Genomic DNA, 24,986 nt, shown 5'->3' on the forward strand with positions numbered 1-24,986 from the left:
TGCGCATGCAGTTACTTATGTTCCAGCGATAACATCTTCACCTAGAGTTTAACATGTACACCACACAGTCTTTAGTGCACGCTACCAGTCACATACATGTTAGGACACGAACAAAGTTGAGCTTTTCCATGAAAAAAATGTATAAAAAATAGAAACCAAACTGAAGCTGTCGACACGAGAAGCAATGTGCAAAAGTAGACAAAGTTACTCCTGAAGGTTTGCTGTCCCTGTCCCCCATTCAGGGTGAAGTATGCTAGATGAAAGTGTAGCACTAAAAGGGACTAGTCACATCCTGCCCCGCTTCCTGTTACTTGCAGGGATTTAACCAGCTAAATCACCCTATAAATACAGAAATCTGCCTTCAAGCATCACCATCGTGTGCTGTTGTATCAAACAGATCCTTTTATCATTGCATCATTTGTGATGCTCAAGGCCAGAGGCTGACCAAGCCTTTGTGTGGAGCATACAGAGAGGCAGGACAGATGTCCCCAGTCACTGAGAGAGGGCCAGAGGCTGGCAGAGGCTGCCTGGAAGAAAGGGCCAGGCGCCACCAGTTCTGCTCACGTGCTGGAAGGAGGCAGGGCCCCACCGAGAGCTGCGTGGCTCCGGGTGCTGCCTGCTGGTGCCTGCTGGGGCTGGTATTGGAGATGGTGCTCGAGTGCCTGAGAGTCCTCCCCGCAGAGGCGACGTGCCTGTGCAAAGAGCATGGCAGGTGAAGGGAAGGAGGCGGCCGCTTGGCCTTCCCGAGCGGTTCCCTTGGTCCATGACACAAACTGTAGCTGGCAGGAACGGAGCTGCCTGACGGCGCGAGCACCTGCGTGGCTCAGAGCAAAGCTACACAGTACGGCATGCTGCAGACATGGAGAAGCAGCCAGGCCAGTCCGTCCTTACAGAACGGCTGCATGCAAACACCAACGCTTGAAATGGCAATTAAGACTAGAAATGGATTGCACTTGTTTCCCTTGCACGCATAAATGTACCATCCTTAAAAAAAAGTTACCAATAAAAAAATTAAAATACATTTAAAAAAAATGATAGTTGGAATTCCCTTAGTTAGAACAAAATAAAAGAAGGAAATAGGAACAGTGTGATTCTAATCACTGAGGTCTGTCAGCAACCAAAATCTTTTGGCTCTGGGGATGAGGACTCTTACTGCAAAGCCCAGTATCACCATGCTAATCCACTTGTTTTTTAAGGGCTGCTTATTTAAGACCATGCAGAGTTATGACTGTGTTACAGAACTTGCTATTTTTAAAGGAATATCTGACTTTTTCCACAACAAATCCTACATGGATCCAGGGAAAATTTCAGCAAGACTCCCCTGTGTTACGTTTTTTACTTGCAAAGCAAAGGTTTCGGCCTTTTTCTGAGGAAGGGAAGGAGAGATGGAAACCGTAAAGACTAGGAGCTCTCCAGGGAAGTCAGCTGTGTATACCGTGCTTCAGATTCCAACACAGCAGCCTACTTCAGCAAATTAGTTTAGGTGGGATTGAAGTGTATATTAGTCATTGTGGACCCCCCCCCAAGTATCCTACAGGAAGAGCCTTGCCTCGGACCTACTAATTTCCATGAAAAAGGCACAGAGGGAGAGTGCATCCCTTTAGCTTGCACTCCAGCTCTGTGCAGCCAAACCCATGCTGGGGTCTCCTGATGCCTGGAGGTTTTCTGCAAGCGTTGGAGTCAACAAGATGCCTAACCCAAGTCTCCCTTAGCTTCCCAGGGTTCTTACAGACAGCCAAAATGAACCCCTGGCTGTTTGTCGGAGGCAACTGTTGGCAGTGTTAAAACAGTGGTAGAGAACAAAGCAAAACATCAGACTTAATTCTTACTAAAATGTTGATGCTGTTGCAGGTTGGGGTTAGCCACTGCTTCACAAGTGCTTTCCACGGGGTTAAGAATTTGTACAGCATCTGAGTTAAGGCCTGATTTAGCAAAGCGTTTGTGCCTATGCTTAAAACTGCCCTTACTTAGCGAAGCACTAATACAAATACCTGACTGAAGCCTATAAATAAAGTTCTGCAGTTGGTCCAACTACCCTCTTCATGTTTTTTCCTGGTGGCACAGCTGCTGTCCAGGATTAACTATTTAATTAACCTTCATCTAAAAGGTCCTGAGAACAGTTCTATAATACTAACAAATGTACATAAATAACAACTAAAAAAAGGTCAAATACATGGCTCAATGCAAAACAAATATCGTGTAGAATACTTGTTTAGATTAATAGCTGTAAACTGTGCATTCTAGTAAAAAAAAAAACTGTTGGCCTAGCAAAAAACAAACAAAAAAAACATCTAACATTCAAAGTATCTAGGATTGGCAGCACTACCATTACTTTACTCCTTTACTCTCTGGGGTAAAGATAGCAAATGCCAGTGTAACATTGCAAAACGATCCACCTAAGCTTATGTAAACAAGTACGCTTTGACAACGTTGGTACACCTCAGTGTGATCCTGCACTCGGACTGGGACGCTTGGAGCCCCACAGCAGGGTGCTGTGCAGTGCCGTTCCCCTGCCTGGGTCCTGCTGCAGGAGAGGGGCTTGGGGTAAGACCCCACACACCTGTGGTGGCGTTACTAGATCTACTCCTAGGAGCATCCCGTTGCAGGATTTGGTTCAGCAGGACTGTACACACAGAAGTAAGGATTGATTATTTGCAAACATAAGGCATTGCAGGACTTGGCCCTAAAGTTTCTATTTTCAGCAGAGGATAACCTTATCCATACATGAGATCATATCTTAACACGTGAAAGTGTCTAAAGTAAGGGTCAATGCCACTATACGTTATGCTCAGTAACACAGTTAAGATTCTGCATATTGGTTTCAGATATCGTGAAACTTTCATTAAATTAAAACCAACTATGAATCTTTCACAAGAATTAAATGAACTATGGAAGTTAAAAGTGATCAGGCTGCATTTTCAAGGTTAAGAGGAGATGTTAACAGAAACAAGCAACTCCCATTGCAATGGTTTTCCAGTGTCTTGCCTTCTGACCAGTGAACGCTCTGAGAGTGCAGCTGCTGGCAGGCTCCAGTCTTGCCTTGCATCGGCCGTGGCGTGGCTACTGCCGCTCTGCCTCCACTCGCTTCTTGCGAACTGGGCCAATAAAACAAGAAAAGAGCAGTCAGTGTGGCTTTCCTGAGAACACGAGTGCTTTTCTCAGTGACACACTCTTCCCTCTAATGTGCATAAGAACGAAGGAGTTTCTAACAAATACCCCGCCGTATTATGTCCATAAATGCCATAATTAACAGATCTTATTGCTAAACAAAGAAATGCTATCTAAACTGGACTTTTCTAGACTGTAGGATTTCACCAAGTGTACAAATCAATAACTTCTCTATGAAAATCAGATTCTGATGGAGAGCTTTTAGATGATGGAGAATTCACCATTTCCAGTGCTTCCTCCCAGTGGCTCCATTTAGATTTTTATTACAGTTTTAGTGCCCTCATTAAAGCCACTGTGTTCCAACCACTGTGTTCCAACCAAGTTGATACTGGTCTGCTCTGGTCTGCATGGCAGTGCTCTGGATTACTTAAGCATTAGGCACCAAAAATGAATAACTTTGTTAATTGCAGGGGTCTCTGTTGTAGGTAAGCAACACTCATAATCTCTTACAAAATAATTTGAAGTGACGGTATCGGTGAGTCCTGGCAATGAGAAAAATATCATACTGGACCTTAAAGTGTGTGTTTAAACTTCACATGCTGTGATCACATCAGCCATCAAATAGTACCTTAAGTAACTCTAGATTCCTACTAGAAACAGAGTAGGGTTAAATTGCCATTTAGCAAAGAAAACTGAGATAAGCTTTGTGTTATGGACAGGATTATTTTGGCAAGAAGACCCCTGTGAATGTTTACAGCACTTAAAGTAGATTACAGCTGGTATAGAGCAGGTGTGGCTAGGCAGCATTTGCTGCTCTGTACTCTAGTAAAAATGCATTGAGTCTCCTCTGACGTGGACAGATAAGATTAGCGAGGGTCTCCTGTTCGTGTGATGCAAGCTGGTGTTGCATCAAACTGTCATGTCCTGTTTTCTGATATTAAAGTGTTTTAGTAAAGAACAAAAGCAGTAAAACTAGATGAATGAACACTTTTCACTACGATAGTCAATAGCAACAGTATACATGTATAACTACAAAAATCCTGTTACTTTGCTATCAGAAGGTTTATTTCAGAGTGTTTTCTTGGCAAACAGATCATACTACTCCAAAGTCTTCATCATATAATCAGTTGTTCGTGTCTTTCAGTGTTTTGTTGCTTTTTTCAAAGTGTTCTGCCCTGCTAAATCTTGAATAAAACCATACAATACAAAACCAGGAAAATGAAGATTAGATACAGGAGGTATGTCTAATGTCAGTCAATTAAATAGTGGAAAAAAATGTCTTTCTCTATTTGTTGGTGGGATGTTTTAAACACTGTTCTACAAAGGCTAATAGTTTCAGGAACAAAAGTTTATCATGGAAACTGCTAAAACATAATGTTATGCATTAAAGAAGTGGGTTTCAGTTCAATTTTTATCTTAGTTTTCACTGAGAAAAACCCAACCAAAGGCATCATGATTTGGTGTTATCAATCAATTCTACTTTGTAGAGTTTATTGTATTTCTTTATTTTTCCATGAACTGGTACTGCCTAGTCATCTCCTCCCTGTGCTGTGTATCAGGCACACAGGGCCGAGCACACCGCACTCAGGTAAAATGTGCAAAGCTTTCCTGTCCATTCCTGCAATTAGGCAGTCAGGCAAGTCGTCCTTGCTCCCTCGGTTGGCCAGGCATGCTCTGTTGTGGTCAGGGCAAAGAGGTGAGGACCAGGGTGTTCCCTGAGCAAACAGGATGGGTTTGGCTCTCTGCACTGACTGGCCAGAAGAGCTGATGGGGCAGCTGGGAATCCAGGGTGCTCCACGGAAAAGGCTGCAGGCCCCCCCTTCCCAGCACTAGTGGGAGAAGGATAGTAGCTCTTAATCACAGTAAGATCTTTGCTGTCCTGTCCTACATAGCTTATGGAGCTATGCATCACCCCTCACACAGGGCAGATTGGATGTTGAAAAGTTAACATTGAGCCTTGAATACAGACAGGAAGAGTTGTGTCTTGAGCTTGGCTCACCAGAACAGCTGATGAGTGGATGTAATAGTATCTTACCTAGATCATTGTTTTTAGTGATCGCCGCTGCTACCCTGGTTCTTGGGCCCTGCTTTGTGAACTGGTACCCAAACTTGAGAATCTTGGAGTTCTCCTCCAGCATCTTGGCAATCTCCATCTCTACAGCTGTCCCCAGCTGCTGCCTCTGTTGGTGACATGGTGAAATGTCCCCAGAAGAAAAGAAAAGATTTGCTCTCAAATGAGAGAGAAGTGGTAATATTTCAGTACTGTGATCAAACTACAAAGAGAATCCCTCTCACCACCTCCGCACATTTGCTCTGGGTTTTATGTTTAGCTTTGACCACTTTTATTTGGATGTTTTCCATGATTTCATTGCATGGGACATAAGCTGCAGAATGACCGAGCCACAGAGGCTACCTTGACTTTGCCATAGCCCTCTAGGCAAACCCTCTAGGAATCCGTACAGAAGAGAGACAAAAAGGGACAGCAGTTCAACGCTCTCTTGTTACCTGGTTGTCAATTTTGATCTCTGTCAGGGATTCGTTCTCCTTCAGTGCATCAATCAATGCCAAAATACCGGTCCCAGTGATGAAATTGGATTCTACATTCAGACTCTTCAGTGTTTTGTTCACTTTCAGCATATCTGCAAATGCCTGAGGGGTCAAAAAGAGGGAATGAGATCAACTTCCTAAAAGCTTTAGGAAATGACAGAATCTGTAAAACGTGGTTTAGTACCTACAAAGAAATAAAATACATATAGGCTCAGAAGAACAGAGATAGATGAAAATAGATTGCAGTTCCATCATGCAAAGTATCAGGGAAATTCTGCAAGGGAAATGACAGATGCATCCTAAAGCATACACTGACCTACTTGAACATTGTTTGTTTTCCAAACAGCATTTAACTTACAATAGCTACGGGGTCATTGCTTCGAGTAGCTGCAAGGCTGAATGTCTTCACGTGTGTGTTGCTTTCCAAAGCTTTTGCAAATTCTTTCAGTGTTGGAATAGGGATGTTCTGTATTCAGAAGATAAATCCAGTAATTAGGAAAGCTGGTCACAACATGCGACACCGGTTTTAATTGTTAGCAAACTGATTGATCAGTAGCCACAGGCTATGCAACTGACCCATCCCCAGTGCCTTCACGAGTGCCCCAGCACAGACGGCTCGCAGTGCTCCGAGCAGCACTCTGAGCCCAGGCGGCCACCAGCACTAGGCAGCTTTGTCAGCAGTGCCTTTAACTGGGTCAGGCCAATGCCAGCACGTGACCCATTTCTGAGCTGCTTTCCAATTTTGCTGCTAGTGGTTCAGAGGCTCTGCATCCCAGCTCCTCCTCCATTTGCATGTGTGGGCTAACTGAATTAGGGCAGTGATGATTGTATGGTGCCCATGAGATCTCTTGCTTTATGAGCTGCTAAAGAAAGGCAGCCAGCAGTCACTCCTTGGGCTTTTAATTGGTATCTGATTCAATATCAAGCATTGATGACCTTGGAGCCCTTCAAACAACTCCCTCCACTGCCCTCTCCTATATGTCCTGCTTTTTCTGTGCAGTACAGAGAGAAAAAAAAAAAAAAAGTAAAGCTAAAAGGGGGTTGGAAATATTTGAATAAACCCTTCTATGAGGATGTAAATGAAACCACAGAATCTACCTTTATGTTGTTCAGGTTAATTTCCGTGAGACTAGGATCATTTGCTTTTATCCTTTGTAAACTTGCTTCCACGTTGGTGGGATTAGGTGGCTCCTCAAAAATGGGCTTGACCTTTTCACCTTTGACCACATCTGCAACACAAGAGCTCATTAAATGTTGACATAAGGAACAGGCAGGATCAGTAAGTCTGGCTCTTCAGCTGTCATTTAGGTCTGTGCTCAAGAAAGGGTTTACATGAACCCCAGAACTTGGGAGAGGAGCCTTAGCCATGCATCCCAGCCTTGCCCCTTGCCCCTTTGAGCACCCAGAGGCTGCAGCTGCAGTAGCCAGGAGGTATCATTACGGGCAGTTTCCTCCTTCAGGTACAAAAGTCCCAGCACAATTAGAGCCAAAGCAGCTTTTAAGGTATAGGATGTAATATACAGCAAGGGCTGCTTTGTTCTCACTCTGACACCTGTAAAGGAAGGTGTGCTCAGAACACAGTCATTGCATTAGCGAGAAGACTTCTCTGCACCTCCAGATAGCCTGTGCTAACCGAACAGATGGTGGTGAGGAGGCCCCTCCGTTCCCTTCTCTAGCCCGATGCTATCAGCCTTACTATAAATGCAATTAGCTCTTGTAAAATTGCAACATCTGCACTTTTTAAATAATAAAACTATCAAAGTATGAAAAGCAAGCCTGTCTGCCAGCACCAAGATATATGAAGTCATTGGGTATTCGTGCTCCAAAGAGATACTACTTTGACTGCTGGCAGCTGTGAGCTGTAAATATTCTTAGAAATGCATAAAAATCATAGTTTAGAACACAATTAGTACTTCGAATTCCCAGGCATATAGTTGTGGGGATTAATTTATAACTGCTGACCACCCAAGCCTCTAGAGGCAAGAAAGCAATCTGTCACTGGCCAAAAGTATGTTCATTCTGTCACAGACAGATCAATGTAGTATGCATTTCTGTTCAGTGCAAAGTTCATCCCATATCGTGGGCCAAAACAAAACCAAATTTTTTTAGAACTTAGAAGAGATGAAGTCATACACAAACCTTGAGCTGGTTTTCACTTCACTCCCTTTTAACTCATTTTTATTTATTTTTATTTTTACCATTTCCCTGAGAGATCTTGCGTATGCCTGACTAACACTCCAGCCTTCCTAGGGATTAGGAAGTCAAAAACTAGAGGTACAACACACTTAGAGAGTTTGTTGCACCTTGGGTTCAAGGAAGGGAAGTAAAGAAAAACCAGCAGCGTGGCTTTGGTAGTGACACCCAGCTGGAAGCTGGGGACAGACCGGCCCCCATCCTCGGGCTAGGCAGCACATTGCTCTCAGTCTACAGTCAGCAGTAGTCTTCATTTTCTACTTCTTGTTGTTCCCAGGAGTTTTACCTTGTTTCTTTAATCATGGTGCTGTTTTGCCACGTTGGTGGGCAACTTCTGAGCTGCGTCTCCATCTTGTCCTGTCATGTGTCACTGGGCCAAGGGGGGCATTGCTTTTGGACCACAGAATAAAGTGATGTGGCAGGGCCATTTTCTGGTTGTTAAGGCTGCTCTTGGAGCATAGTTTAGCTGACTCACATAGCTGACATTGTGACTCTGTGCAACTAAAATAATTTGAAATCTATGTGGATTAGTAATGTATGCAGCTGCCTGTTACAAGATAGATGGCAGCTTGCACAGGGCCCCACTAGGGAGCTTGCAGGGTGTCTTAAGCCTGAGAAAAATGAAGTGACAAAGTGGCACAGTGTCCTGTCTACTTTCCCACCTCCTTTTAAGCAACGACGGATGGAAACAAAAGTCCTTGGCAAGACACTTGCTGTTCTCATGGCCTTGCAAGAAGAAAACACTTTTGAGTACCATTTCCTCAGTAAAGGGCATTCCACAATTTTGTCTCAAAAAGCAAAGCTACCCTACTTGGTATCCCAGAGCTTGAGGAGCCCTGATCAAGGCTTGGCAGCTCTTAAGCCTATGACAAGCAAAACTTGGAGTGCAGATTTACCCCTCACCCCCGCCAGTTGTTGAGCAAAGGTCTGATACACCAAGGTCTGCTTTATTTAGTTGTACACATTTCTGTATTTAATAACTACAGTTCTTTCTGCTGGGGGGGATTTCCCAACTGATTACACTTCCCGTACCTATGGAGGCACATAACAGATGTTTAAAAAGGCTGCACAGAATTAATAGGAGGGAGAAGTAGATCCGAGAGAACAGCCAGGGCAGGAACACCTTCCTGCAGTTTGTGCCACTGGCTGCAGCGAGATGTGATGATTCTGGCCAGAGATGTGACTGCCAGGTTCGAGCCCAGTGCTTAGCAGTTGTTCTTCACTTGTGTAAATGTATGTACTCAGGGTGAGACAGCACGACCTGTGCTCTGGCCATCTCTTACCTACAGCTCACTATTTTCTGCCTGCTGCCTAAAATGAAGTGTAATAAAAATATGTCTTGGCTTCTTAAATACTCCCATCCTTTCAAACAGCTCTGCAGAGCCAGATTTTGCTCCCCAGCAAAACAAAGCTCCTTAGGAATCATTTCCCTGCATAGTACTGCTGTCATTATAGATAAATAATTCTAAGATCGTATTTCCTATAAAGAACTCCCCCTTATGATTAATTAGGTCAATCAAAGTAAAGCCAAGTTGCATTACTTAATTATTGCTTAATTAAACCAATACACCCAACCTGTAGGTGTCTAAAAGATTGATGTATAGCCCACAAAATAAATGTTTGCTTACTTCTCACAATTTCTTTTCCATCTTTACTGCGGGCTCCTCCTTCATCAAATTTAGGGTTGTTGACCATGTTGTGCACTCCAAGAACAGCTATAAATGTGTAAATAGCAGAACAGGATACCATGTTAATGGCAGGAACAAAGATTGCAGACAAGTATCTGTTCCCCAGATAAAGAAACCCCGTATAAAACTTGAACTCTGCCTGGTGCTTGTGGGTAGTATGCAGGCCAGGGAAATGCCAGCTGGAAGGAGCTGTGGGGGTCACCTTGTCCGGCTTCCACTGCAAGCAGGCATGCTGCCAGCACTAACCAGGTCAGCTGTGGCTTTGTCTAGCTGCATCCTGAAAGCATCCAGTAATGGAAATCCCACAATCTCTTTGGGTAGCTTGCTTCACTGCTAACACCACTAATGATATTTTTCAGTAATGTACAGCCTGAGTTTCTTATTGCTCCTCATTGTATTGTTTGGCACATCGGGGAAGATTCTGGCTTTACATGTGGTTAGCTTAATAAATTGGTGTTCGTGCTGGGGGTTCTTACAGAAGCTTATAGATGCTAACACACTTGGGAAGAATATATTCCAGCACTTTAAAATAAACAGTAAGCTACTATGAGAGAAATGACAAAAGAAACCAAAATTCCATAAAAGAAGCTTCAGACAAATTGTGTTCTGTGCAAAAGAACTTCCCCAGTGTCAGAGAATAAATTGTGCTGTTTGCTGGTATTTCTCCCATAAATTGTCTGGTCGGACTTTTTGCTATAGGATCATGTATGAGTTAGAGGTTATTAACTTAATGCAGATTTTTACATTTATTGTCATGTTTTTGTTATGAACAGTATTCTTTGTTCTGTAAGCACTGACAGTTGTTGTTACAGACTGGTTTTGGAACTCCGGGCAGTAGGTGTGTTCCTGGTTTTAATTAGACTTTGATACCTACAAACTCAGTCCTGAATGGCTGGCTCCCAGCCAAAGCTCAGCAGCACTTGGAACTTGATGCTGTGAACTTCAGACTTCGTGTGAGGTGCCAGCTGTATTGTAACCCTGTGATTCCTGCAATACACCACACTTCAGTCAGACACAAGCCTAATGCATCCAGAAATGTGTGGTGTAGCCAAGAATTACAGAAGATAATGGCAAGATCATGTCCTTTAATGGGACAATGGAGTAGTTACAAGAGTTTTGAGTTTACTGTTGTTCCAAACCAGATTCAGATTAATGGGATATATTGAAATATTTCATTTAGAATTCCTAAAGAAAAACAGAAAAATGTCAATGGAGTTGAAACTTCCCCACCAAAGTTTTTGCATGGATTAGAGCCCTGAAGCACGGAGCATGCACGTCAGCATGCAGTAACATCAGTGGTCTCCAACACTGCAAATGCCCCAGCTTGCTGCCTGCACCCTGTTGACCCTTCCCTTCCCCATACCACATTAGCTGCCTTGTTTTCTCTCCTTGCCAGCCACACCAATTAGAAACAGACCAGAGAGAGGTCTGAGAAATGCCACAGGTACTGAGTTATGCCTGAAGTGCTCAGGGGCGGTGACACCACAGGTACCTGGCACGTGACGGTGGGACACTCCTGGTGGGAGGTGTGGCGGGGGAGGCCCGGACCTGCGGGGGCTCACACCTGCACGTTATCTAACCTGCAAGGTCGTAGAGCTCAGTGTCTGAGGCGCTGGCCAGGGCTTCTTCTAGTTCTGGATCCAGGGTCACTTTCTCTTCTGTACGAGTTTCTATGGGCTTTTCTTTAGGGATAAATATTTTTCCTAAGAGAAGAAAATAGCCAGAGTGAGTAAGGAGTTATTGTAACAACCCGTCTGCCTCCTGGCAGTGAAGGGAATAGGTCTGTGACAATGGAACTGCTTGGAAAAATATCAAGGGCATGTTTTCCTGTTTCTCACTCGATGCTATCCTCAACACCAGGACCTTAATAATAAGAATCTAAAAATAAAAGGTGCAGACTTGTGATCTGTGTTGGTGATTGTTACTATGGAAGCACGTTTCCTAAGATAAATCCCCCAGAGCAGCGACAGCTGGGATTTTTCTGAAGTTCCTGTGGGCTTGTATATGGTAGAATCAGGTCTACACAAAAAGCTTGCAGACATCTCGTCCTGAGATTTAAACAAGGCACCAGAGGCAATTAAAACCATCCCTCTGCAAGAACCTTTCAGTTTACAAATTCCATGCAGGAGCCTGAAAGCTCTGCAAACCTAATCTCTTCAAGTGATTCAGCTTAATGCCCAGCCTTCCCATTGGCATTTCCCCTCTCTGCCTCATGATGATCGTTCACACACGTAGCCTTCTCCTGATCATCTGTGCAGGCCTTAAAGGACAGAACCGAACCTCGTGTTCCTCGAGAGCTACTTGTTCCCTGACCTATTGGTTTGCTGTGCTTCATCTCTCCTGGGCTGCTACTGCTGCTGTGGTGGCAGCAGGAATTTCCCTGTGACATTGCCCAAAGACAGATCATCGGTCCTTCTGCTGAAATGGAGAAACTACAGAGTAAATCCAAGAACAACACATAAAGTCAAACTACTCCCTTAGCCCATTGCTAGAGCTAGTATCAATGCTGAGATGCTGTAACTGCATGAACTGAGGGCCTTGAGTTTAAATTTAGGGCTGCACTTCAGTCACCAGTGGCACTGGGTTTTTTCTCCCACATAGTGGGAGAAAAAGCTCATACAGTCAGTAATACGTTAGCTGATGCCATGTGCAACACATGGTGTCATTGCTCTGACAGGTCCGTGAATTCCCATTTTCTGTTGTCCACTGCTGAGTGGTTCCCTCACCTTGTCCCTGCCTACTACTTCTCACGCAGGCTGTACAATCCCACTGGAATGAAGCAGTGATGGCCTTTGGATGCAGGTGGCTTTGGCCCACTGTCTGCTTTAAACTGTCTTGTTTGTACAGCTTTGTACATTCTAGATGTAATGCTGGAAGCGCATCTTGTGGCTTTTTGAAATGCCTCTAAAATAGGTTAATTTTCACAGTCTCGGCAATATTAATTTTGTTACCTGTACAAAATACCAGAACTGCATTTACTGTTCAGTTACAGACTTTTTGCCTCTTTTTTCAACACTGGCATCCTTACGTGACTTCATTATTTTTCCCATCATGGTTCAAAGTATCATTGCTATTTAGATAATACCCAATTCGTCTATCTCTTTCATACAAATTTGTCTACAGCAATTTCTGTACTGTCAATGACATCACTGAATAGGCTCAGGAAAAAAAAAAAAGGAAATTTCTGAAGCTGACAAGGTTTACTGATGCAGAATTTGACTCATTTGTTCTAGAGGTCTTTGTATCAAGGCTAAATGATTTCAGAGTACAAAACTGGACAAAAGGTTATGCAGAAAGACAAAGTAGTGTTGTATTACGATTCATTTTTCATGCGAAATTTTTAAGCAAGTCTTTTAACAAGAGGCTTCAAGGAGATAAAAGCCTTGGAAGGCCAAGGGTAAGAATCCTTTTCACTTTCACCATGCGCTATGAGATATGAATCAGAGGCAGCCATCCCAGCGGCAACAAAAAAGTCGAGTGGCAAACTTGGGTGAGAAGTACTCTCCCTCCGAGAAGACAGATTACTCATGCTGCCCAGATTTCACAACAGTACAGGTGCTAAGATTTAAGACTCTCTCTGTACTGCTACTTCATCTGATGTGTTGGGTGGCAATTTTCAGATACCACTGACCACGAGTTAGCTGATGCGAACATGACTGGTTAGGACAATGCAGCAGGAAAAAAAACATGACTATGTTGGAAGCTACAAGACCAAAATTAATCAGAATATCTGACTAAATCAATAGTGAGGGTACTGCCTGCAAAATGCTTTCCTTTTAGGTAACTGGTGGTTCCCCAGGAGCTGTCAGTAATCAGTAGCTCATTTAAGATCTTGAGGAAATCCTACTTATCTTTATCCCGACCAATAACATTATCCTCTAACAGATATGCTCCACGGAGCCACAGCAGTGTGAACCATCTCAGGCAGCCAGTGGTTCTTCAGAGCCCCAAAGCCCAGCCAGACTGCTAACAAATGCTGACAGAAATCCATACTTTAGCATCCGTCTCCTCATAGCACCCATCCCAGGCTGCCCAAGACCCCAAAATGTCTTTGGGTTGTCTTGCTCCCTGATTCACAAGGGCACTGTTTGATCCCGGAGCTCCTTTCAAACAGCTTCTGAGAGGCATCTTTTCATGGCTGTATTTGGTGACAGGACTGCAGGACACTTCCATTTCAGAATCTCAAACTGGGAGATAAGAGGAGGCTAAATAATACTTTAAGTAGACAGAGGACCTAAAGCCTTGGGTAAACTGGACGTAGTATATATTTCAGTTGGGCTTTCTCTGTGAACTTTGGAGTGGGCAGGCCATCTTGTGTAGACAGAAATCCAGGGGTAATGGAAACCAGTGCAGGCTCATACTTTTTCCATGAAGTTCACATATATAGGAATATAATTTTTAAGCATTTGTTACAGGCATATGTAATTCTGGGATGGCAGCCCAAATCTTTTTAGATGTGTACATGACTCTCAGTGATAGGTTCATTTAAAACATTCTTGGCAAACATTTTAGAAAAAATATTCTATTACTGGTTATATGAAATATTTCAAGGGGCAAGGTCATGTCAAAGATGATAATATATATCTTTAATATATGTAGGCTTTTCTGGCATCCAATGGCTTTATAAAAATATTCTTTTTTTCTGCTATCTAGACAAGAACATTCTTTTGCATTAGCCCTCTGTGAAGAGATTCTGCAGCCTAACAGCTTAGAAGAGCTTATTATACATTTAGCACATTATTAGGAATTCATTACCTTTCCACCAGCAGCAAAACTGTGTGCCTGTCTTTATGTATGGTTGTCAACAAGTTTTCCTTCATTATTTTAAGGACAGAGTTCAAATATCCAGGAGTTCCTCCTGGTCCCTTATCCATATGTTGTAAATTCATTTTATAGTGCCATCGTGGAATTCACTAATAACAATATGGATCGTGGCTTGCTTGTTTCAGTGGTCCAGCTTAAATTTTAAATGTATTATTTTTAAATATGTTGAAGCCTTGGAGGAATAGTGAAGTGTTATATTTTTAAAATTAGATTTGTGAAGAAAGGATGCTCTTCGCAGTGTTGTTTATATCGCTCTTTCTATTCATGTTGAATTTTAGAATTTAGTTATGTTGAGTTTGGTTAGAATGTGTTTGTTTTGCCTCCAGAATATGTTAATGTCCCATGCTAAGTCTTAGTATTAATAGCTTATCTTTCTACCAAAGTAGTGACAGAAACATAGCAACAAAAGTTACGTCTATATGTGTCATACCCAACCTTCTTCAATGTTAACAACACCAAGACAACCATACTTATGTACAAAATTACACATATTTGTATTTAACTGCAAAACAAATTTCCTTTCTGGTAAAAACAAACTTGTAAGCATTACATTTTCGTTTTATTTTTACACGTGCATTTAACCCAAAAGATCTGGAATCTAAGGTGATTTTTTTCAACATGAAATTTTAAATGTAAATCGATGGAATTCTCCCCTTCCTTCTGTCAAACAGAGATAGGTGCCTGTGGTGACCTGGATGACAACTGAGGTGGCTTATTATAATGCAGGGGACTTTGTGACTGTGAGTGTAGTGAGCAGAGATTTGTACTGGCACAGTATAACAGCAGAACTATTCTTTTTCGCACACTGCAAAACTTCTATTCAAATTGAAATAGGATATGGCTTGTGTCTTACTCAAAAGAGGTTCGGGGAAAAAAAAGTCCATTGAAAACCAGAAGGAAGGAAAAAGGAACTGAATGAAATTCAGAAAGAAATGAAGAACACAGAGTGAAATTCAGAAACTCAGAATGAAATTCAGAAACACAGAATGAAATTCAGAAAAGGACTGAATGAAATTCAGAGAGACTTAGAAGATGAAAGGAAAACAAATTTTCTGGGGAAAAAAGAAAAAAAAAAAAAAGTACTCTGGGTACAGTCCTAAACCCTGAGATTTTGCCATTTGGTTTCAGGAAGCTGTGATTTCCTGCATTACACAAATGCCTCCTTTAAAGCAACGTCAAAAGAAAGCAAAGAAATAAGACAGATCCCTACTCCATCTCCTTACACAATAATAGTTAACTACATGACTATTATTGTTAGCTATAACAATATATGTGCTTCTAGATGTAAGCACATCTATAGGAAAAGGTATTAATTGCACAAGGAACTACTTCAGGTGTATTTTGCTGAAATACATTTATTTGCATATTGTTACTTCAGGGGAAAAACGGGAAATTGAGTAGCATAGTTGGTAGCATTTTACTAGTGTGTTCACTAAAATAAAATTTGAGGATTTCATCTTACTTGGAGTTTACAGCATATGGAACATCATTTTTGCTGTGTCTTCTCTGTGCTTTGCTTCTTATGTCATCAGACTTTTATGAATAAATATAAATTGCCACCGTTTTTATTCACTTAGTATTTATTACTACTTTGTACGAGCCCAAATGACCCAACAAAGTGCATAGTAATGGAAAATAAGTTCATTTTTACTAGTTGTAAAAATGTCCTTTCTATCAGTTTTACAAACAATAGTTGTTTGTTTTTATCATACAAATGCTTTTTCTGCCATGATTGTAAAATAATTACTTTCTTTTCCTGTAAACCATAACTCAGATTATTGCACTTTCAAGAAAATATGCAGTTACACTTATTACTTGTTACTGTTCAGTGCACCACTGACTCAGTGAGTGCCTGTTTATTCTCAGTTACAGAATGCTGTAACTCCAGGGTCAGAGCACTGACCTTAGAAGTGAAATTCAATGATCTTGGAAATCTGCCTTGCATAAGTCACAGACACCCGATTCACTTTTTCCATTCTGAACTATTCTTTTCTTTTGAGGCTTACTTAAATTCTTCCTTACAAATATTCTATGAAAACAGAGCTAAATTATTACTTACCAAGACTGTATTTCTATTACGAAGAACAAAGCAGGCCAAGTTCAAATAAGTGTGAAGCTGAAAGCCAGTAGTAATTAAAATGCAGTATCATAATTGCTGCTGTGCTGTTACTCTTGGATTACTAACTGCATGTTCTATGCCTTAAACATCAGGATAATGGAATAGGAAGGTTGCAAAGTTTAGCTTTCCAAAGTTGTTATATATATTGTGCATATGCCCAGAGCAACGTTAAATTGCCCCAGCATACCTGGCCTTGAGCAGCATGCTGTGATTCTGCCACCTTCATTACGCCCTTTGAAGAATTCATCTGAAAATTACACTTTCTCAAATTCAAATAAAGAAGAGCCAACCTATCATCTTTAAGACAGAAGGGAGCTCAGAGTTTCATCAGACCCTCACAGGGATCACCACAACAGTTAGGCTCCCGCTGCTCCTCTGGCAGCCCTCTGGATTACCACCAGGTCACTGACAGCAGCAGAAGGCTTTCATGGCTGATGTGGAGCAGCAGCAGAGGAGGAACAGAGGAGGAACAGTTGAGCTCTGTCTCTGGGTTTCAGGTTCTCAGGGGCATCAAAGAATCTTGAAACCTGGGCAAAGCTCCAGTTCCTCTCTGCCCTCTTTCCTCCCTCTGTTCCTTTCCCCATTGACAGCTGTTCCTTTCCCATCCTCTGAGTATTGTGGTCTTGCGTAACTTTGAATCCTGACCCTTCCCACCACCTCCTTTTCCTCTGCCTTCTCTTTCCAATCACTGCTGTCTTCTACAGCTCCTTTCCCCAGAGCTGCCGCATCCAGTCCCTCACCCTGAGCATATTCATACAGCTCCTCACAAAGACAATCCCCCCACAACTCTGCACCAAACTCCCTGCTGGCCATGTACTCTTTCTTCTCCTGTACAGCTCCTTTGCAAAGCACCGTCAGAACGAGAATCTCCCTGCCTCAGCTGTGGTGTGACAGCAGCCTCTCAGATGAGCAATTGTGAAGAGCATCCAGCACTGCCCACGCAGCCCTGAGCCGACCACACCAGGTCTCTGGGTGCTGCTCTGTTGTCATATGTGCTGTCTGCACATGGAGGCAGCTCCGAGGACATGACTAATGCTCACTGCAGGAGGAATCTGGAGATTACTGGAACAAACTGGAGGTACAAGTACAGTGTCTCTAAGTTTCCAAGTTCAAGTATATTTCCCTGGAGATTGCAAAGGGCATATATTTCAGGTCCTGTCTTCAAAGTATGGAGGCACTGTAGCTCATAAAAAACAGCTGGAAAAATTTACTTGAGATGGCTAAAACAATGTGTTTTCTCCTAATCTTGTTCTTGGAAACAGCTGAGTCCTTTTTGCTGACACTTTCCAAAAATTCAGCCTGAGGCAGACTCTCAGCATGGGAAATTTCAGTGTAAACTGTGCGAGTTTGGCAAAGTCATGAGCAACTAAAACAAGGTCTTACAAAAGCAAGCAGTGAAAGACATTGGCTACAGGCATTACTGTCAGCAACAGCAGCACTCTCCATGCTTTAGGAGATGAACACCAGTTCTAAATTTTAGCCTTGAAGAACAGGAAGAAGGTGGCAAAACTTAAACAAACCATTTCAGCTTTGGGGGTGAAAAGGCTGCCTTTGTCGATCAAAAAAAAAAAAAAAAAAAGATATATCTCTAAACCCTGACATTTCTATGTACAGTCTGGTACAGAAACTGGAACAGGAACTCATTAGCGTCTGTTCTAATACTTTGACCTTCTGAAAACGACTCTCATTATCACTACTGCTGAGTATTGATACTGTGCTGGGCACAGCACCACACACAAGATAGATCTCTGCAAGAGCAACTCTTTGGGTTTGCCCCGAAGTTCTCTGGTTCAATCATCATTTTCTTCCTTTTCCCTTTTATTGGTTCACTGAAAATGTTAGCATTTAATCACATACAAGCGTTTTCCCTTTCTCTTTCTAGCCACAAATAATAGCCCAATCCACTGGAGCTTTTCCATAACTTTGATGAGAACTGGATCAGACCCAAAATGAAATGGTTTGGCAAGGAGTGGAAGACCTTGCAGAAAACAGACAGTGGTGAAGAACTGAAACAGCAATGCTTACAGCAATTTAAAAGGGCATGGCCAACTTTTCATATCTAATAATATTTCACAGTAGAACTTTTTTCAATTATGTTTCATTAGCATCATGTAGTAAGAGAATCACTGCAACAAAGCAGAAGCAGAAGTGTGACTAATAGTATATGCCTCTATTACAGTAGTCCTCGGATCCTAACTGAGAGCAGCTGCACACACATTCAGTAAGAGAAAGCTTCTGGCCCATCTCAACAAAGAAGACAAGTGAAGAATGGAGGGTTATTTTCCTTTCTGGAATTGGACAGATAAGAAAACTTGAGGACAATCACAAGAAGGCTGTGAGAAAACGGGACAGGTCTCAAGTGCTAATTTTGATCGTAGGACATAAAATGATCATTTCCTCCTCTCAGACCTTCTCTCCACTGTGAACACAGACTCATTCTTGTCTCCTTCTTTTATAACCATGTAGCATTGACATTGCTTTTTAACATTTTTTGCCTGAGAAATTAGCCAGCAGTAGCCCTTCTTCTTTCCATCTTTTATTCCTGGACCACTCTGAAAAGGTTTCATAGTGATCTAAGTGCGATGGGCGGCTGTCCCAGCCTTGTGTCTTAGCTGCAGTGGGTCAGTCTGAACAACCTCGTTGGCTTCTATGTCAGGATTTCTGGAGCATCTATCTCAAGTAGGAACTAGTCCAAAAGTACATAAAATAAACACTTACAGGCTGCCAATCACTATGGCTACAATTATCAGCCCTAACTCCCTATCCCTCCATTGCTCATTAATAATGAACCCCGTTTGTGGGAATGGTTGATTAACAGCTGATTAACGGCACAAGGATTCCTGAAAGCCACGCGATCCTTTGCATACTGCTCATGGGAGCGAGCACTCCCAACAGGGACATTCAAACCGAGTACCCACCCCTGACTTGTGTCACAGAGGTGCAGGGCTCAGTGCTCTGGAAGAATTGCTCAGTGGCCGCTTTGGGTGTGCTCCTGCCAGGCTGTGAATGTTCTGGCCCAGGTTTAGCACAAAACTTGGGTTTTCAGTGAAATTTGAGAGCCATCCCATACAGGCTTTAAACCTTCTTTTTGTACGGCAATTAATGTAGTAAGTTAACAAGCTGAAATGTGGCAGAGGACCAAAACTCTAATGCATGCCATACGTTTGGTTGTTTTTGCCAAGCATTTCCAATCTCTCAAAACCACGATTACAATCAAAACCAAGGCAATTCCCTGTGCAACCAGCCCCCCACCTTGAGCTCATATTTAATGCTTCCTGTGCTCCAACCACGCTGAATATCCCCCTTAACTCTGGAATTTGTTTTGGCTTGTTTTCTAGCACAATCAAAACCTTATGGTTGTGTTGAGCATATAGAGACCCACAAAGACAACTGATTTTTGTCCTTCAGCAGCTGCTTGGTATTGCTTTTTGGGCTGGAATTCTCCAATAAAACATTAACAACAGAAAAAGAGAAACAGGGACACTAAAAAAAATAATGATGTACTATAGACTGTTCTGGAAGGAGGAAACTTTAAATGCCACCTTCAGCTCATCATGGAATTTTCAAGTCAGTATTAGATTTGCATGATAAACATAGGAACTGGTAGAAATGTCACTTAACATTTGGTAGAAACATCCTGCTTCCTAAATTTGGAAAAATAAATACTTTCCCACTGGAAGACAAACATCAAAGTATGAAACAGTGACAAAAGCTTGAACAAGACCTGACATCTCCTAATCCGACCAACAAGCAAATATTCTCAGGTGGTAAATAATGCCAAATGGCACACTGGCATTGGCACTTCCCACATCTAATTATACACAACTGGTTGTACTTCGGAGCTGTACCAGGACTTAATTTTCAACTATCATGATTACCATAAAATGAATTTGTGGCTATTTATGGTATGGCTATATTATAGTGTTGCTATAACATAAGAAATCATTTAACAAACGTAAATGTAACATAATTATATAAATATTTGCCAAACTGTGAATTAACTTTAGAGCCCAACAACATGCATAAGGTGAAGAATAAGCTTTTCCCCAAGAGATACTCTTCTGTAGTTTCTTATATTTACATATTCTTACATATTTTCAAAATATAAACTATTTATCTTGGGATAATTACTCAGATTTGGAAAACTACTATTAATTCTTAAAAACTAGCATATAGTGTCATATATTGGACATCTGGAAGCATAGGAAACATAGGAAAAATGCTGGTTTAGCCTCATCGGAAGAAAACTCAAGTAGAATAAACAGGCCAGCCTGCAGAATAGCTCTATCATGGACGACACCAGGATTAGCTTTATACAGCTGTAGTGCCAGTCGCGTGGGTGTACACAATTCCACACACCACTGTTGTTTTGTGTCTTTATGTTTGGAGATTGCAGACATGACTACAGTGCAAAATGGCAAAGTCAGTAAATATCAGTAAGGTGAGACCTGACCGAAGGTGTCGGCACAAATATACAGAGGTCCGCAAGCAGTAACTTGCGCTGCTCTAACACAATGGTGCGTAGGAGACTGGGAAAGGGAAACAATTGGTAATAAATCCACACCACAATAAACCATTCTCCTTTCTGTACAGCATGTGCTCGACCCCTTCTGCTACCTGCAGGAACACGGCAATGTTCCTGTATTTCTGCAGGGCTCAGAATCAACCCTATGAATAGGATTGAGCTCAAGTTACAGTGGAGAAAAATGGAGGTAAATAAATATGCTGCAGGATAAAATAAAGCAGCCAACAGATCTAGCTGGAAACTGTCTCCTTCGTCTAAACCCATTATTCCAAAGAATGAATGCACAAGGTAAGGATAGTAACAACAACTCTTGCCCTGCAAATGACATTTTATAACTTCAATAATGACACAGAAAGTAAAAAATGTTGCACTTGACTGTCTTGAAATACCTGCTTTTCTTTCAGCAGGTCCCATTGAAACAGGGCAGATAATCAGATGGCCAGAAATGGACGCAGGCATCAGGTTCTTCTGGAATGAAGGAGTGGCCTGAGGCAAGCATTTTTATCCACTGTACACAGATGAGGAAATGGTGCTATAGGAACACTGCTTGCTTAAAAGAATGATTGTTCTTGCCCTAAGGTTATCCTACCAACATTTGGGTGATTAGAATAAAGTTTTCCTGTTTTTCTCTTTCCTCCTGTAGCTGTAGGGCAATGGGAAACAGAGGATCTGTCTGCATGAATAGTATTACCAGATGTGCTAGTAAACAAGTGGAAAAACACTTTTTTTTTTTTTTTTTTTTTGTGAATGCATTCCCTGAGCTATTGCTTACAGTAATTGCAGGCAATACTTACTTAGAATGGCACTCTTAGAAGGTACTCGTAGAAGGTACTCTTCCTGCTAACCAGCTCCCCCATCACAGCACCCTTTTCGTGGGAGCAGTCCCCACAAAGGCGCGAGGCCACCCGTGCTGCCCTTCCCTGCAGCCGCAGCCCCCTGCTGCTCTGCAGGCCGCTGCCTGAACCCAGGCAGCTGTGAGCTCCCAAATCCACAGCAGCCTGACCTAAACCTGTGGCTGGAACCGCAGAGCAGCAGGGCAGGCCACCACGCTACTGACAAAAGCACCATTTCATCTCCTCCAACACCAGTACCACACGTGGCTCACGAGCCTTGCCCCGCACCACCATGGCCTCCTGCCTGGCTGGCTGGGTGGGAGGGCTGGGCAGAAGGGCCCTGAGCGTTCAGGTTGGTCATAACGCAACCCCGACACAAAGATTGGCCCTACCTTTCTTCTCCCCTGTAAATGGCACAAAGTCTTCCCTGTCCTTGTGCTCAAGCGCTTGCTTCTCCAAGTACGAAAGCAGGCGTTCTCTGTCGAAGGGGCCTGTGGCGGATTTAGTGGTCTGGTCCTTCTGCCGAAATCCGGCTGGAAGCAAGGCATTCTGTGAAGGTGTGTGGAAGAGAAGGAGGGATGGAAAGGAGATGAGGCAATTTCATAAAGTCTTCCGAATTAAATTTTAGTGGTTTTTTTTTTTTTTTCAAGTGGAACTGTTCCTTGCATGTTACTTCACATAACGCTCCTTGGCAACAGCAATAACACATGGTACCTAAATGTACCCATCGAAACCAGGGGCTCTTCCAGGCTTCTCGTTAGTAACACCTCTTAATATTTTCACAAACCATTCCTACAGTCATAACACCAAAGAACAGAGCAAGACCATAGACCTTTCTGTTACACATACTATAACCATAGAGTTTACAGACCAGGTAAATAGACTCAGCTTTCTCTACATTTTCTTCTCCTCATTTTCTTGTTTTTCCTACCATTTCTCTCTCTCTTGTTTTTTTCAAAAATTCCTTTCATACTAATGCAGATGTCCCTTGGACTTCAAAAATGAGTGGAACGCACAGAAAGTAATTGGTGAATGATGTGGATGTCAGCTATGTAGAGTATGCAGGAAGCAAGCAGATGAAGTCCCACTTTAAACACGTATCTGTGTGACTATGTGCTTGCATCCGCCTCCCACAGCACAGGGAGATGCATACCGCTTGCACATTTCTGTCCAGGAAACCCCAGGAAGGGATGCAGGTACATGGATTTTGCAGTGCATACGCAGGCCGGACCACACATAGTAAGTCTGATCATGGCAAATACACAGCAAATTCAGAGCGTATGCAGTGAGCTCAGGACATGAAGCATTTCATCTGTGCATGCACAAACATGCCTGGAGCACTACAAATTACAGCATGTATGCAGCTTGGCCACAAATCAATGTGGCACTTTTTGAGATGCCACATACTTGAAAGCACCAGAAAATGCACTGTAGGAGTGGTAGTAGTGAGGGACGTGGGCAGCATGGAAAGGCAGAACAATAAGGCCCACCCTTAAATTTCCAGGTAAATATGTGCTATAAATCTACAGGCTATAAATCCGTTGTTTTCTTCTAGATTTTTTTGTCACCAGAGTAAGTGGGTTTTATCTGCTAGTTTACTTGCCAATTTTCAAACTCCTACACCAGTTTGGAAGTTTTTGGGGTAGGCACAGTCAAATTTCCAACAAGATCTGTGACTGTAACCTTGTTATTGTGGGACCGAGTGGTTCTGTGGACAGAGATCTTCAAGCTCTTTGTGATAGTGCTTTCAAATACCCAAATTATCCTTGTTCTCTAGAAAATGAGTTGTGTAGCTGAATCTTATTTTCCTTAATTATGCCTAAATATATTCTCTTCAGCTAAATATATCTGTGATGAATGACATAGGCAACAGATTTCTTAAGTTCAAAAGATTTGATCTTCACAAGCACAAGCACACATTATGTTTGTTTGTTGCTCTGTGCTCAGGAATAGCAGCCATAAAAAGCTTCTCAGCATGCTGCAGTATACAAACACGATTAAAGATTTAGACTGCAGACAGGCTTGTGTCTAAACAGACAAGGGATAGAGAAAGCATGGTGACTCGTACAAAAGCAAGTAGCACATCATAGCAGAAATGAAACCAAAATGTCCCTAGCTGAGCTGCTCACCCTTTAGAGAACGCTGCCGCTCCTGTAACAGTACGAATCAAAATGCTGCAGTGTGTGGCATTTATAACGAACAGCTTCTGCACTGGAAGCCTTCTGACCCCCACTACTAACCTCAGGATCAAGGTCATCAAGAACATGCTCTAGCTGTTTCAGTTCATCCTCCGAGAGTTTGCTGAGTATTTCGTCTTCATTGATATTCTTGTATTTCTCCAGCTCTTTTCGGAAAGGCAGAGACATGTCTCCTGCTGCACTGCTCAGCTGACGCTTTTCAGGATTTCAACCATGCAGGAGGATGGAGCTTCTTGCGGTTTCACTCACTGTTAACAATAAAGCATTATGAATATCTCCAGTTAGCAGACACAGTCCTGAAGAGCCTGCATGCTGAGAGCCACATTTACACTTTATTAACGAAAACAAAGCAGCAAGATGTTCTGGCTCTGCTGAGGGAGCGTGGGGATGCGCTGGGCTGTGCAGCAGTATCCGAGGGGTGGGAAGGGTTGGCACGGTTTGCTCGGGAGCTTCACATGTGCAGTGGCAAACAGAAGCTTTGAGACCTACATAAGAAAAAAACGGAAGCTTATCCTTTTCCAGAGAGATAAATGTTTTATTTAATTTGCTTAGAAACAGCAGTATCTACTTGTTCTTTTGGCTAATGGCATGAAAAGCATCAGAGGAAAGAGGCAGAGTCACAGAAAACAGTCCAGCTCTGCCAAATGTTATGCCTGAGGTATCCAATCTTACTACAGCTTTGCTGTAGGCTAAAAGCCTACATCAAAAGCCACATCATCTTGGCAGGCTTTCTGGTAAATTTTGGCTACCTAAGCAGCTTTAGACTATGGTGGTTTGCAGTGCTGTTTCAGAAACTGTGGCTACGAGTGGTGGTGCTTCTCATCAAAATAGGTCTTGCAGCGGGGATATGCTACTTAGAGCTCAAAGGATCACTTGTCATTCATGTGGGCACAACAGTTAGTCATTGTCACATTTTTTGTCATATGACAAAGAACTCTGTTTTTACTCCTT

General features: G+C 42.5%; 1 protein-coding gene across 4 annotated transcripts in view; it reads right to left on the minus strand.

Moving 5' to 3' along the window:
* Positions 1 to 1,026: 1,026 nt before the first annotated feature.
* Positions 1,027 to 24,986, minus strand: part of TMOD2 (tropomodulin 2) — a 33,227-nt gene continuing 9,267 nt past the window's right edge. For 2 of the 4 annotated variants that reach the window (XM_032194615.1, XM_032194616.1), the window contains exons 2-10: positions 24,078 to 24,283; positions 22,230 to 22,386; positions 11,117 to 11,239; positions 9,477 to 9,563; positions 6,754 to 6,884; positions 6,014 to 6,121; positions 5,614 to 5,757; positions 5,144 to 5,288; positions 1,027 to 3,095 (exon numbers count right to left, since the gene is read on the minus strand). In XM_032194615.1, coding sequence (XP_032050506.1) covers positions 3,061 to 3,095; positions 5,144 to 5,288; positions 5,614 to 5,757; positions 6,014 to 6,121; positions 6,754 to 6,884; positions 9,477 to 9,563; positions 11,117 to 11,239; positions 22,230 to 22,386; positions 24,078 to 24,203 — 1,056 coding nt within the window. In that variant the 5' untranslated portion in view covers positions 24,204 to 24,283 and the 3' untranslated portion in view covers positions 1,027 to 3,060. Of the gene's footprint in view, positions 3,096 to 5,143; positions 5,289 to 5,613; positions 5,758 to 6,013; positions 6,122 to 6,753; positions 6,885 to 9,476; positions 9,564 to 11,116; positions 11,240 to 22,229; positions 22,387 to 24,077; positions 24,697 to 24,986 lie in introns of those variants that run through there. The other 2 variants (XM_032194614.1, XM_032194613.1) reach the window with 2 other exon arrangements.

This window comes from Aythya fuligula, chromosome 11 (genome assembly GCF_009819795.1).
Source record: "Aythya fuligula isolate bAytFul2 chromosome 11, bAytFul2.pri, whole genome shotgun sequence".
Classification (NCBI taxonomy): domain Eukaryota; kingdom Metazoa; phylum Chordata; class Aves; order Anseriformes; family Anatidae; genus Aythya; species Aythya fuligula.